The 14,766-nt window shown below is 43.2% G+C and overlaps 1 protein-coding gene across 36 annotated transcripts in view; it reads right to left on the bottom strand.

The window, feature by feature from the left end:
- Plekha5 (pleckstrin homology domain containing A5) overlaps positions 1 to 10,712 on the bottom strand; it is a 181,521-nt gene extending 170,809 nt beyond the window's left edge. For 35 of the 36 annotated variants that reach the window (XR_004944550.1, XM_036182506.1, XM_036182503.1 and 32 more), the window contains exons 1-3: positions 10,573 to 10,712; positions 10,377 to 10,456; positions 8,265 to 8,322 (exon numbers count right to left, since the gene is read on the bottom strand). Coding sequence is in view for 35 of the 36 variants with exons in the window: in XM_036182506.1 (XP_036038399.1) it covers positions 8,265 to 8,322; positions 10,377 to 10,456; positions 10,573 to 10,664 (230 nt within the window). In the remaining variant the exon portion in view is untranslated. Of the gene's footprint in view, positions 1 to 2,249; positions 2,315 to 8,264; positions 8,323 to 10,376; positions 10,457 to 10,572 lie in introns of those variants that run through there. The other variant, XM_036182541.1, reaches the window with a different exon arrangement.
- Between the last annotated feature and the right edge of the window lie 4,054 nt (positions 10,713 to 14,766).

The raw sequence follows: 14,766 nt of genomic DNA, 5'->3' as shown, positions 1-14,766 counted from the left end.
GGACAGAAGAATATTAAAATTTCACAAAGACCCAAATGACAAGGTTTGTGAATGGCATAAAATTTAATACAATGCTATGAGCAAAGTCATTCGTGCCATCAACAAGTAATGACAGACTACGAGACAGGATAAGGTAAGGGACTACAAACAGCAGTGAACGAGATCACTCTCCATGCATGATAAGTGTCTCTTGTCTGGAGTGAGGGAAAACAGTATTAAACAAGTGGGTTTTTTTCATTCTAACATATACTGTTAAAAGACATTAATTTTTAAAGAAGATTTAAAAATTTTACTTGTATATGTATACCCCAGTATGTGTACATGCACATGTGGGTTCAAAGGCCTTCTGAGGAGAGAAGAGGTTGAATCCACAGCTGAGGTTGTTGTGAGCTTCCTGACACAGGTGCTGGGAACCAAACCCACATCCTCTAGGTGAGCAGTATGTGTTCTTAACTGTTGAGTTCATCTCTACAGCCCCATATTAATGCTTATTTAATATGTAATTTAATATTATGGCAGTTTGACTGAGAAATGTCCCTGATGGGCCTAAGTTGAGACTGCAGTTCCCAGCAGGTGGCACTGTTCAGGGCTGGTATGGAACCTCACTGCACAGTCACTGGTGGCAAGCTTGAGGGTTTAAAGCCTTGCTCCACTTCCTAGTCTTCTACCTCCCGCCCCTGTATTTGCTTAGGGAAGCATTTTTTTTGTTTTCAGACAGGATCTTTTGTAGACCAGGCTGGTCTTGAACTTGCAGTGACTTTCTCACCTCTGCTTCCAGTGCTAGAATTACAAGCATAAACCATGACATTGAACCCCAGTGTTTGCTGAAGAAATAACAAGATAGATGAATATGGAATTCTTAGCTGGGCGTGGTGGCACACACCTAGAGATTAGGTGCGTCTCTGTGGGTTCAATGACAGCCTGGTCTACAAAGAGAGTACCAGGACAGCCAGAGCTGTTACACAGAGAAATCCTGACCAGAAAAATAAACACACAGTTTTTTGTTTTTTTTTTTTTTAGCTTGGGTCTGGGATTTGGGTGAGAAAACTTGGGATTGCTTGTTTGTAACTGATGAATAGAGGAAAAGTCTTTGTAAAGACCAGATTTCAGCCACTTAAAATATTACTGTGTTCTCTCAACAAGGCAAAAATCAAACCATCTTCAGTATATCCACCCAGGGCTCCCCTCCCTACACCCACATATTGCCTCGTTCTAAGGGTACCATCATTCTTGTGGCCACTTGTTTCTGACTTCTTCCTTTGTCAATCTCCTTGCTCGGCAGGATTCCTAGGCCTGTCAACTCCCTTTAATATCTTTGATCAATGGCCTCCTTCCTTCCCACTCCCTCTGCCACAGGCTTGGTTCAAGCCATCAACTTCGAGAGCAGAGCAACAAACCAGGCCTGCCCCTGAGTCCACCTTTGCCTGTCTCATCCAGGCTGCTTAAATTAAAACCTCCCCAGAAACTTTGGCTTTATGAATGCTGTATGAATGACAACTGAAACAGAATGCCTAGGACAACAGGCCTGACTAACCAGCCCTAAGTGCACTGACCTGCCTGCGTCCTCCTCAAGAAGGTCAGAGCCTCCAGTCATTTAGAGCACCACATTGGAATTCTACCACAGCTGCAAGCTTACCTCACTCAGGTCCTTTGACCTCCTGGCAGCTCCAGGACAGCACACCAAATCCCCCCTTCCTCCTGAGAATTCTTCTGACACCAACTGACAACGATACTGTCAACTGGCAAACTCCAACTGACGTCACGCACACAACTTCACCACTGACCCTAACTTCTAAGAGGTCACACAAGAAAAGGTTGTTACTAGGTTGTTTCCATCCGACTAGTCTCTAGCCTTCCTACCATTCCTAGCCTGTCTCTACTTGTCACCTTCCCACCATCCCAAACACACACCAACTTTGATAACTGTCGGGGAGGGAAGATCACTTAACAAATCTACATGTCATGGGCTAGCAGGCAAGACGGCTCAGCAAGAAAAAAGCACCTAGAGCGGGAAGATGTAAGCTTGACAACCTGAGTCCAATACCTTGTAACCATATAAAGGTAATGTGAGAGCTGACTCCACAAAGTTGTCCTCTGACAATTGTCCAACCTCCACATTGGTACACATGCATACACAATAACAATAATTAATAGTAATATCAAGCAAAATAAAACAACCAAAAGAAATCCTTACAGACTGGGCATGAGCATTAGCATCATGGATGCCACTTACTCAGAAGCTGACTGGACTCCAGGCTTTAAACTTTATCAAGAGAATAATGAGCAGGCCTGGTCTTGAGTAGAGGTCCCGAGGCTAAAAAGAAGGGGAATGTAATCATGTAATCCATCAAGGAGCTAACTGTGGCTGGAAATGCTGGCAACAAAACCATGAAAGATTAACTTATTTATAGTAAACTTCCCTAATCTGTCACAACAAACTGTATTCTGCCTTCACGAAATGTTATTTTAAAATTACATTATCTGGTTTTTTGTTTTGTTTTGTTTTTTTCTTTCTTCAAGACAGGGTTTCTCTGTGTAGTTTTGGTGCCTGTCCTGGACCTCACTCTGTAGACTAGGCTGGCCTCGAACTCACAGAGATTTGCCTGGCTCTGCCTCCCGAGTGCTGGGATTAAAGGCTTGCCCAGCTGTTTGTTTTGTTTTAAATGTCTGTTTCTCCCACTGGGTCTTAGATTCAGAGGTGGCGGGGTGGTCTCCACTACCACCTCTATGTGCTCAAGCTTCTGGAACAGTAGATGAAGTCATAAGGCACCCTTAAGTAAATGTCCAGGAAGGACTAGTTATAAGACCCTGTTAATAGTAGTTAACAGGTTTTATAGGTTAAACAAGGTTTTTGGTGGGTTGCTTTGTAACCTAACCACAATAGTAGTATGAAATAATACCTTATGTTCCAAGTAACCAACTTAGAGTCACATGGTGTAGGACCTCCTTTAACTGCCTTGTTCCTTTTTTATTTTTATTTATTTTTTGGTTTATGTGTATGGGTATTTTCCCTACATGTCTGCCTGTGCACCATGTGCATGCCTGACACCCACAAAGGCTAGAAGAGGGCATCAGATCTCCAGGGACTGCAGTTACAGACAGTTGTGAGCTGCCATGTGGGTGCTGGGAAATGAACCCCAGTCCTCTGGAAGACTATTAACCACTGAGCCATCTCTCAAGCACCCTGTCTTATATTTTGGCCCACAGACATTGACTTGAATACTAGTGACTAGAAATAAGGCTTCATGGCCTATATAAGGTAAGTCTTCTGATATGTAAAATTATTTTAAAATAAAAATATTTAAAAAATGTCTTTATAGCCTCTTTGGGAATCAGTTTAAAAACAAATAAAACCCACAAAAAATGGAACTAACAAAAAAGTAACAAGGAGGCTGAAGAGCTGGCTCAGTGGTTAAGAGCACTTGTTCTTCTGGAGGGCCCAGGTTTGAGTCCCGGCACCTACATGACAGCTTGTAACCACTGCAGCCCAGTCCCAGGAAAGCACTGATGTCCTCTTCTGGCCTTGGTGGACATCAGGCCATGCACATGGAATACATACATAAATGGAGGCAAAACAGTCATACATATAGAATTAATAAATTAATAAAAATTTAAAAAAGAAATTGCTGATATAGAGTCAATCTATAATTAATATACATATGTAAAAATGTAAGTATGTTTTAAAAAGTAACGAAACATACTAAAGTTTTCTCTACACATTTCCCTGTTTTAATGCATGGCATATGTTGTGAACTCCATTTGGGTTAATAGCTGTGTACCTAATGGACTGGAATAAGGTGCTCAATGTATAGAAGGAGCTATACATTACAGTCCAAACTCTCCTGGCAAACAGGAGGAAGCAGAGCACTATCTACTGACTGTTCAGAGGCATCACAGTGGTCTAGTGACAAACGGCTGGTCATAACCACTCTTGTAATCCCAGCACCCAGGAGGCTGAGGTAGGAGCATCACCTTGAGTTACAGGCCAACTGGGCTGCACAGTGAGAGTTCTAGGACGGCCTGAACTACAGTCTGAGACACTGTTTCAAAAATCTTGTTTTTAATCTGGTTATAATAGCTATACTACCTAACTACAAAACAATTTTAAATATCAAATATAGTCGATATATTCTAATGTTCTTAGGGTGGATATGTACCATTCCCTGTTTTCCTATTTTCTTCCCTTTCCTTACAAGTTTAAATGACTATTTCATACCAGAAACTCCATCACTGCAGGTATTTGGGAATTCTAACCACATTTTAGAGTCTATTGAGGATATGGAAATGAAACCTCATTATCCCAAATCATACATTGTTCTATTTGCATATCTAAAAAATGTCAAAATTTATATTTAAGGAGAAAAGCAGCATGAGACGCTACCCACAGAATCTGCATTCACTGCATAGTGAACAGTAGGTATGTGGTGCGCTCACTGCTGCCTGATGACCTGTAAGGAGCCAGCTGTCTCCAGTCACAGACCACTGTCTTAGGATTTGCTTGCACTTGAACTTAACTGCCATAAAGCTTTGGAGCACAAAGGAACAGTCAATGACACATCCCATTTTAAGCTATAGTAACCTATCATTAAAGAGTCATTAAGCCATATTTGTAAGGCTTAAGCAGGAAGTTTAATAACATTCAAGTATATAAGATTATCTTCTGTACTTTGTGGGCTTGTGTTTGATTTTGGGTAAGGATATGGAATATTTAAAGCTTTAAGTTACAAATTCACTTATTATAATTTTTAACCTTTTCCCTAAGATAAATCACATGAATTAAGTTTTAGAAAAAAATATGGAAAAGTAATATTCAAACTCTGTATAAGATAGATAGATAGACACACAGACATATACATAATTTAAAGGCTAGCTCAGGGTACAATGAAAATCGGTTTTTCCATTAAAAAAGTCAAAGCATATAATTAAATATTTAATCTTAAAATAAGGAATTTTCATAAATTATCATTTTTGAACAAATAAATATAAAATAAATACATTCTCTTTATTATGAACCTTTTTTTAAACCTAACTGTAAACTTGTAATGTTAAAGAGTCAATTTTTAAAGTATACAAAGTAAACTGGTGACCCTGTTTAAATGCATATAACTTTCACTCGGCTTGGTTCTTGGTTGACAATGATAACTATTTATCCTTGAAGCTGTCTCCTTGACACTGTGCAGGGAAGATGATATGTACACAAACATTTTCGGAGGAAAATGTGAGCACAGACCCAGTAAAGGAAAGTCAGCGCACCCTGGCATTCCAGACTTCTCTCTAGTTATCCATACAAAGCTGATGTATGGAGGCCACAGCAAAGCAGCTAGAACACCACTCAGCCTTACCGGGTATCCCACATCACCTCCTCCTGCAATTGTCCATCTTCATTACTTCTAGAATACCATAATTTCCCAGAACAGCATAGAATAAAATTCAGAGAAATGTAACCACTGGGTGGAATTTAAAGGCTGTTTTTTTCCAGATTGTCTAATTTAAAATTCGGAAGACTGACCTCCAAAATTGTTTTAAAGGCCAAACTCACACTCCAGCTTCTAGAACTTGTCCCCTTCACCTGTCAATCAATACCAGAGTATCGTCCGAAGAGAAAGGTCTTCCCTGGCCCCTGTGACTGTGAACAGGCACCAGCACTGTCCTCAGAAGAGGAAGGCTTTCTGAGCTCCACACATCCCTGAGCATTCAAGTACTGCAGGTCCCCACTGACAAAGGGCACTTCCCACAAGAGGATTGGGAAGCAGAGGCCAGTGTCTCTCTCCTATGATTTCTCATACCAGCTTGTTCTTCTTTCCCTCCTCTTCCTTTGCTTTGTTCAGTAACTCCCTTTCTTCAAGAAATAACAGATGAAAAGATATCCATGAACATTGATCACTTTATTCCTTGAGACTACCTTCCCTTTGGAAGATTCTCAGCTGCAAAGGTAAGGGCCAGACAAGTGTCCCTGTTGCATTCTTACACTAGGAACAAAGGGAAACAATGATCTGTTTCCACCATTAAAATGAGATTTAGTCTTCACCATCAGAATGGGAAAGCATCCCTAATATGGGATGGTCTAGTATGTGAGAAGTTTCTAAGAAATTATAGCTGATCTTAGAGATGTCTTCTGGCACAGCTAGAAAAGTGAAGCCCTAAGAACTATATTAAACACAGCATCTATTTGTGAATAGCTAGCATCTTTGAAGAAGCTCAGAGTGTGATGGATTTCTAAGATGTGCCCAATTTTGAATGCACTGCTCTTACCATATAAACAACTACTTATAATTACTTACATAGAAGCAATTACTGGCTATCTTTCTTTTTAGCCCACTAGTTTTAGGATGGCTTTTGTTTACAGCTTTCTAATATTGTCCTGATTTTCCAAAGAAGGTGATATAGGAATGGTACTCAAATAAAATTCTAGTTCTAATTTCAAAAATGAAAGAAAATATCATCAAAATGGCTAGCTAGTAAAATAAGATAAATTCTAAAAGCTTGGTTTTAAATTAAAACATACATATTGAGCCTATGTAACATTTTAAACTATGAAAAATCACAATCATCTAAAAGCACACTCATTCACTGAAATTAAAATATTATTGACATTAAAGTCTATTCTCAGTTCTGCTAGGCTTAATGTGCAGTGATCTAAAGTGTGCTGAATAAATGAAAAAATTACAAAGCTGTTTTTATGTCAGCTATGATGGCACACACCTTTAGTCCTGACACTTGGGAAGCAGAGGCAGGCAGATCTCCATGAGTTCCTGTCCAACTAGAGGAGCATAGCGAGATGCTGTCTCTGTCTCTCTCTCTCTCTCTCTCTCTCTCTCTCTCTCTCTCTCTCTCTCTCTCTCTCTCACACACACACACACACACACACACACACACACACACACAAGCAAAAGCAAACAAACAAAAACATCCTGCCTTTATTTACAGCATCAGTACTATATCTAAAAAGAAAACATTTCTTTTCATGGCAACACAAGCTCACTTAAATTCAGAATGAAAATAATTGCTAGGAAAATACTTGCTGGTTTCCTTTTACTGAAGCCTTCATTTATTTTAGGTCATCTAACAACGTATGGTTTGTCAAACAAAAAACTTAGTCAAAATAAACAAATAATCCAGAAGGACCACATTTGCGGAGATACTCAGTTCTTGCACCTTACTTCTGCTTTTCCTGTTGCTGTATTCAAAAGTAACTGCACCTATAAATATACCTTGACATTTTACATAAAGCATCCTTTTACAGAAACTTAAAAAGCAATTTAAGTAATGGCATGATCTTTAAAAAAAAAAAAAAAAAAATCACTTGGTAAAAATAACTGCCTGGGCCCACTGTAAACTTTACCTAGGTATCTGTTACTGTTAATAAACTATAAAATCATCACCAAATCTTGTGTTTAAATATTCTCTTTTAAGACTCAGTTCTTTCAAATTAACTAAAAATGTTTATACGAGAACAAAAGCAAAGTTCTTTTAGCAAATAGTTTTTAACTTAAAACAAGACAAAGCACCTTATTCCCCTTGGGAGAATGAAACCTTCCCTATGCAATGCTGACCTCTAACACCTCACTTGTGTGGAGTACTACCAACTTTAATAAGAATGGCAACCAGCTCCGGAGTCCATGGAACTGGTTTGCACCCATTAGTCAGCAGCTCTCCCCTCAAGCTCTCCTCAAAGCCTTTTACCCAAACACAAGTATTAGTAAGACAATCTCTTGGACATTTTAAAATAAACTAAACAAGAACTATAAACATTGCTCCAACACAGCTTGTGCAGTGTCTGGAGTTTACTCTTTTATTTTGTTACTGCCTCAGCTTTTACATCAGTTTTGCTACTTAGTAACAGCTCAGGCCAAAATACACCTAAGAGGACTCACCTCAAAACTAAGAATAGTAAAACCCAGACATTGTGCAAGAGAGTGTGTGTTCTTGCACAGATAATCAAGAACCAAAACCTGTCAGGACCACACAGCTAAAGTCAGAAAGGTTCTACAATGTTATATCACAGAAACATGTACAGAAACACCAAGCAAACTAACGTGGCCAAAAGTGACCTACTTTGCAATCTGTGAATCCATGAATACCCAGGCAAATAACAAGATAATGAAGAAGGCCACCACCCTGTCTCTCAAAATCTCATAAGCATATAAAGGATGCAATTAGTACTGTATAATGAACTTTAAGATTGTGTCTAGACTCACAAGTATCCAACTTTAGGTTCATCTCAATATTTGAATTACCAAGAAAAGAAATCAAAATTCACTCACTTTATATAGTATCTTGCACCTTCAAAAGTATATGCTTCTTCCCAGCCGGTGGGTAAATCTAAAAAACACACATTTCAATTAGTATTACTTCAGTGGGACTGCAAAATATGCTTAAACCCATCTTACCCTGTCTTCAGGATTACCTACATTCATTTAACGAGGTGTCTACCCAAAATCTCGACTCGCCAAATCAATAGTCATTATTACAAATTAAAAATAATACAACATTATTTGGAAGATGACAATTCAAATTTAAAGCCACCAAGAAAGTCCCAGCAATAGTAGAGGTGACCTGACATAATTATTCCCTTTAAAGATTAGGGCGGAAAAGGAATGTGCTCTGGCACCCTCTCCCCCAAAAAAATAAGTCTTACAAATCCACGTAAAATACCCATTACTGATTGGCAGAAAACCCAAACAGGAAGCACTTTGCATTTTTAGGTATATTTTGTCTATTTAAAAATGTGTTTTTCAGTGGCATAACCAAATCCATCTAGGTTCATCTAGTATGAAAACTCAAGAGCTTGCTTAGTGGAAAATTGCCTGAATACTGACACACTGTGTTTCAGTACACTTGACCTTAAGAGATGTGAAGTTTCACAAGTAACAATGTTGGAATGATTCAGGTGAATGACTGTATCTTTATGTGCCACATGGTGCTTATGATGACAATCGGTGGACTTAATCATAACCCATCCCCAAAATGAAGTCACTGATTTGTGCACAAAATCGGAGCCCAAGCAAAGTAAAGCAAACCAAAATAAATAAAATCACATCAGTGAATAAAACATTTCTGGCATGTGACTGTTATTCAATCTGTAAGAGTAATTAGAAGACATTGGTGTCACAAATAACCCAAATAAGCAAGAAATAATGCCACAAAACGACTGGGTTACTTTAATCCCATATTGTCTTCCATGAAATAAACGCGTCCATATCCACAAAAGCAATGGACTATCAAAGTTGCAATATGTGTATAAAACAGGCTGAAGCTAAAGACTGCACCGGGAGTTAGGAAACATGACGGTTTATTAGTCAGAAATGCCCTAAAAATGTAACCTCATCACGCTTGCTACAGCAGCCTTCCCTTCCCTCCTCCACGTTTTTACAAATTTGGACACATTATTAGTCACTTCACCCAACTCTAGCGTTTGACAGAAAAGGCAGGCTTGTTCACCCTTCTGGCAACTTTAATAGGAGATTCTCAGAACCTCGGAGTTGAAGAGAAAAGTACTAGGAGGGCGGCTGAAACCCGCCTCACCTTCGACCCAAACTGTTCTCAAGCCTCTGCACTGGCCTGGAATAGAGGCCGGCCGGTAAGAGAACACTTACGTTCCAGGCAAACAAGTTGGGCGAATGTAAACAAAGAATGACAAAAGAAAGCCAGACCAGCACTAAAACGCCGCAAGCCCTCCTCCAGCTCAACTCACGCTTGACATTCAAGAAAGCTATCAAAGCAATCCGTGATGCGTTTCCCCGCGGAACAAGGGCCCGAATGCCCCCACGCGGGACCGCCCTGGCTCGCCCACCTCCTGCTGGTGGTGCGTGGAGCCTAGCTGCGGCTGCCGGGGACTTTTGAGCCCGGATCACTGGCTGCAGCGCCCGCTCCAGCGTCCTGACTCCGGCAGCTCCTCCGGTAGCAGGAGAAGACGCACCCGCGTTTGGGTCACGGGAGTGGGGAGGGGGGGTTACCGCAGCACCCCTAACTCTTCCATCAGTCACCTACCCACAAGTCCCACCTACGAGAAGTAGGAGGTGGAGGAGGAGGAGGAAGCTGCTTGGCAGAAGGCAGTTCTCTGGGGAGCGGGGCGAAGATGCAGGACCACCTCACCGCGGGGGCGCTAGGGTACCGGGAGCACCGAGGGGGAGCGGGTGAGGACACCCTAAAGGGTGCTGGGGGCTGAGACGGGGGCGATCCGGGAGAGAGGGGCGTCGGCCGTCCTCGGGGGGCGTCGGGGCAGAGATGGGGACCGGGGCGCAGGAAGGGGGCGCCGTCTCCAAGTGCTGATGAAAAGGCGGAGAAGAAAGGCGCCCCGGGACTCACTCGCGCGGAGCCCGGAGCACCTCCAACCCCGCCAGGTGGCCGTGAGCCGCAGCCCCGGCTCGCCCTACCTGTGCTCTGCCGCCGGTGCCCGGTGACCACGGCTTCGCCGGTGACCGGGTGCAGCCAGGTGGTGCTCTTGGCCTCCTCGCTGCAGGGGAGAGAAGGGACAGGCGCTGAGCGGCGTGAGCGGCGACCCACGGGGCCCCGGCCCGCTCGCTCCCGCCGCCCCTCGGCCGCCCCGCGGCACCTCGCCCGCCCGCTCACTTGATGAAGAAGACGCGGCCGCCCCTGGTGATCCCGTACGTCCAGGAGCGCGGCAGCGAGCAGATCCACTCCAGGTTCAGGTCGGCCGCCATGTCTGCCTCCCGCCCGGCCGCCGCCGCCGCCGCCGCCGCCTTGTGCTGCCGCCGCCGCCGCTGAGGAAGGAGGGCGCGAGCGAGCGAGCGAGCGGAGCGCAGGGCGCGCGGCCCGGCCCGAGCGCGCCCCCGCGGCCGCCCTACCCCCTCGGGCGGCGCCCTCCCCGCCGCCCCGGCTGAGTCCGGCCCGCGTCGCCGCCCCTCGGCATCGTCCGCGCCCGCCCGCCCGCCCGCCCGCCCGCCGCCCGCCGGCCCTCGCTGCGCTCGGAGGCTGGGCGAAACGGCGCCGCGCCCCCGCCAAAGCCCTCCCCCGCGCCCCGCCTGCGCCGCGCCAAGGTTCCGGGGTCGGGTCCCGCCAGCGCCCCGAGGGCTCGGCTCCCAACCCGGGCTGTTTTGCAGCAGCTACTGCCTAGCCCCGGGCTTCGCAGAGAGACGCGAGGCTCTGCAGGAAAGCTGCTTTCAGGAAGGGTTTTTCTGGTGTGTGGCGTGCCTCGTATCGGAGAGTCCACGAGGGAACGCCGACCAGTGAAATGGGACTGACTCGACTTGAGGGTTTTTTATTTTTATTTTTATTTTTTTTAATTCCCCCCCCCCCTTTTCTCCCTAGGCTCCTGAGTCATATAATAATTTAGAAAAACTTGCCTTTTCCTCTTCCATTCCTAAAAAGATTCACTTGATTATCAACGTGAATTTCTATTCTCCAATCTCTCTCATTTATTAAAATAGCAACTTAGTTTACGAGTCCTTGGGATGATGGACGTTAAAATCCCAACAACCCTATTAGAATCATGATCGTCCCCATTTCACAGAGGAGGAAAAAGAAATGTAAAGGAACAAGGGTCATTGCGCCAGGGGTTATGGTAGAAAATGGCAAAGCCTGGATTTGAATTACCTGTAGGCTCTCAAGATGCTCATATGACTACGTGGCTGCATAGTATTTTTTTAATGCCTTGACATCCCCTCCCCTAGTTCTTTGAACAAAGGAAGAGTTCACTACAAGTGAGACCTCACTTGGCACCAGTTAAGAGCACTATGCTTGCTTCTTACTGCCCCTGATCCTTCATCACACTTGGAATGGTTTTTACGGCTTTGCAGCAAGTGACTCATCCCAACAGGAGACACAGTTCAATAATAATAGTACAACTTGGCATCCTCACAGCACCTTTTTTTTTTTTTTTTTTTTGACCAGTTTTGGGTGCTTCTGAAGCATTATCTCATTCATCTTCCCAGTAACTGAAATAAGCAAATGGTCTTTTTCATCCTGTAAGGAAACTAGGCACAGAAAGGATGAGTGCCCTTGGCCAAAGCTCCTGATGAGAATGCATTTTCATTGTTTTCCCCATCTCCTGATTCCCCAAGGCCACACGTCTCGGTGAAATGGAGACTGCAATTACTGCTATAATTTCCCTGTCCATCTGCATATACGGGAGGAAAAGTACCATCACTGTAATGTTTTCTCTTCTGGCTCCTTTGTATTCTGCTCCTTCATTTCGCTCCTTATTACTTCTTGACATCTTATCTCCTGCCCAGTCTCTGGAAAATATTATTTTTTTTTAAATCAATGAATAGCTAGTAGGAAATGTCCCACATTAGCATCAGTGGTCACTGGCACAGCACTGCAAGAATATCAAGAGCTGTTGACTTTCTATTCTGCCATCATTACAGACTTAAAACTCTCCTAAATACCACAACAGCTTTATGGGTCCAGTGCTTGTTAGTCGAGGATCTGGAAGTTTCCATCCTACTAAGAAGTCTCTAAGTGGGCTGTGTGCGATGCTGGGATTCTGTTGAGCTCTGGATCTTTTGATATTGCAAGATGCATTCATAGAAGGCATATCCCCAAAAGCAAAATAGATTCACTAATATATCTTTAAAATCACAACCAAGGGTTAAGGCTGTAGTTCACTACAGAGTACTTACCTACATGCTCTAGGTTTCATCACCAGCTTCAGGGTGGGGGAGGTAGAGAGAGGGAAGAGAAGATAAGGGGAAGACATTCATAGTACTCAAATACTACTCTAGAATCTGTGATTTGTTTTGCTTTTGGTTTGTTGAGACAGGGGTTCACTGGATAGTCCTGTCTGGCCTAGAATTTGCTTTGTTGACCAGGCTAGCCACTAAATCAAAAAGATTTGCCTATCTCTGCCTCCAGAGTCCTGGAACTGAAAGCGTACCACCACTCCCTGAGTAACCTAGAATCTTAAAAATAATTCTATAGCATGTCCTCAAGTTTCGGGAAAGCAGCAAATGAAAAACTTAGTGATGGGTATAAAGGTGGGACAGGGTTTGGACTAGGGCAAATAATAGCTATTATGGCCTTGAGTGTTAGTAAAAGCAGCTTCCTGGGCTACAATGCTGATACGCTAATTTCTCACCTTTAACGGGCAAGATTTTTATTTTCTTAAAATCTTCCTAAAATGCCCTCTCTATGACCATCCTTTGTATCAGGTCTGTTTGATCTTGCTTGTGTGGCTGTGTCTTACCTGTTGGAAGGTAGGAATCATGCCTTTTCCTATCTCTGAGTCTCCACAGCCTTGAGTCAGCTCTGGGATCATCAGTTTAATTTTCTTCCTGATGCCTCAGCCCCTCAATGGAGTTATTATCCAATAATATATCCCCCCCCCTTTTTTTTTATCACCTTACACCTCTGCAGAACTGAGTCAGACCTAACTCATAGCCAGTGTCTGCTTTTTATTGCCTTTCTTCATATTTCCAGCCTGTGAGACTATTTGATATCTTATTTCATGAGTTTGTCTTTTGAGAAGAACCATCCTGTGACTCAAAAGAAGAGGAGGCTTAAAAGTCCTGAGGAAAGGGCCAGTGACTACAGGAACCCACGGGATAGGAGGAGAAAACAACTCAAGGTTACTGTCCTCTGACCTCCACATGCACCCTGACAGTCACACCTCCCCAAATAAATAAATCTTAAAAAAAAAGTAAGTACTGAGATAAACTAAAAATAAAATCACCCTTCCCATTCAGAGAGGACAATCCTTGATCTTAAAGAACACAACAAAAAAACCAAAACCAAAAACCCCAAACCTAAGATTGCTTCCTAAAACGTTTGAAAGAAAAGAGAGCAAAGTGAAGTCTTGGAAAACAACAGACTCATGTGATGATGCCCCAGTGGTCAAGGGAGCTCTCTGCCAAGCCTGAAGGCCTGGGTTGTAGCCCCACACCCACTTGGTGGAAGGTCAGACAGAACGTGCACCTCCAATCTCCCGACCTTCTTACATGGGCTGTGGCACAAACACCCACTACCCCTCTATCCCCGACACAATAAGTAAATAATATATAAAATTAAAAACAAATTCATTTGTTTCCCTTTAGAAACCTTTTTTTAAAACCATTTATTTATTTTCATTTTACATGTGTGAGTGTTGTGCCTGCCATGTGTGTAAATGTGCCTTATGCATGCCATAGCCACTGAGGCCAGAAGAGGGTGTCAGATGCCCTGAAATTGGAGTTACAGACATTGTAAGCTGCCTTGTGGGTGCTGCGAATTTAACCCGGGTGCTCTTAACCACCAAACCATCTCTCTAGCCCCTGCTTCCCTTTTTAAGGGGGATTAAAAAAATAAAATAAAATAAAAAGAGTTCTAGAAAGCAAAGAAAGAGCTCATGAGAGAGAAGTTCTTTTACTGTCAAGAAATACCTATTACTCACATATACTGTCTCTAATAAGGGGGTCCTGGGGGACTATAGCTCAGTGGCAAAGCCTTTGCCGGCCATTCACAAGAAGGTCCTGGTCCTTACAAAGGCTATCAACAAAATCTGATACTATGTATTTTGTTACATCATGGGTTCAGACTCAAGAATATTGTAAATAGTTCCTGGAACTGTACCAATGTTGTGGTAATATATAATATATATATCCGGAAGGAAGGGTCTGAGATGAAGGGCAGGACACCAGGCCCTAACTAGCCGAGTGAAAACTAGCCAGGCAGAAAGGGTGGAGCCTGAAAGTCTGCGCCAGTGAAGAACCATAAGATCTGCAAGCCAATTTATTAGGGATTTCTTTCCTAAGAAGCAAACTGGGCAGGGATGGGCTTATTGTTCAGTTGATTCTGTGTTTTTTGTAGCATGCATGAAACCCTGGGTTC

The sequence above is a fragment of the Onychomys torridus genome, chromosome 3 (genome assembly GCF_903995425.1).
Source record: "Onychomys torridus chromosome 3, mOncTor1.1, whole genome shotgun sequence".
Classification (NCBI taxonomy): Eukaryota; Metazoa; Chordata; class Mammalia; order Rodentia; family Cricetidae; genus Onychomys; species Onychomys torridus.
Note: the sequence above shows the minus strand (reverse complement) of the source record. Positions and strands in the feature narration are given on the sequence as shown.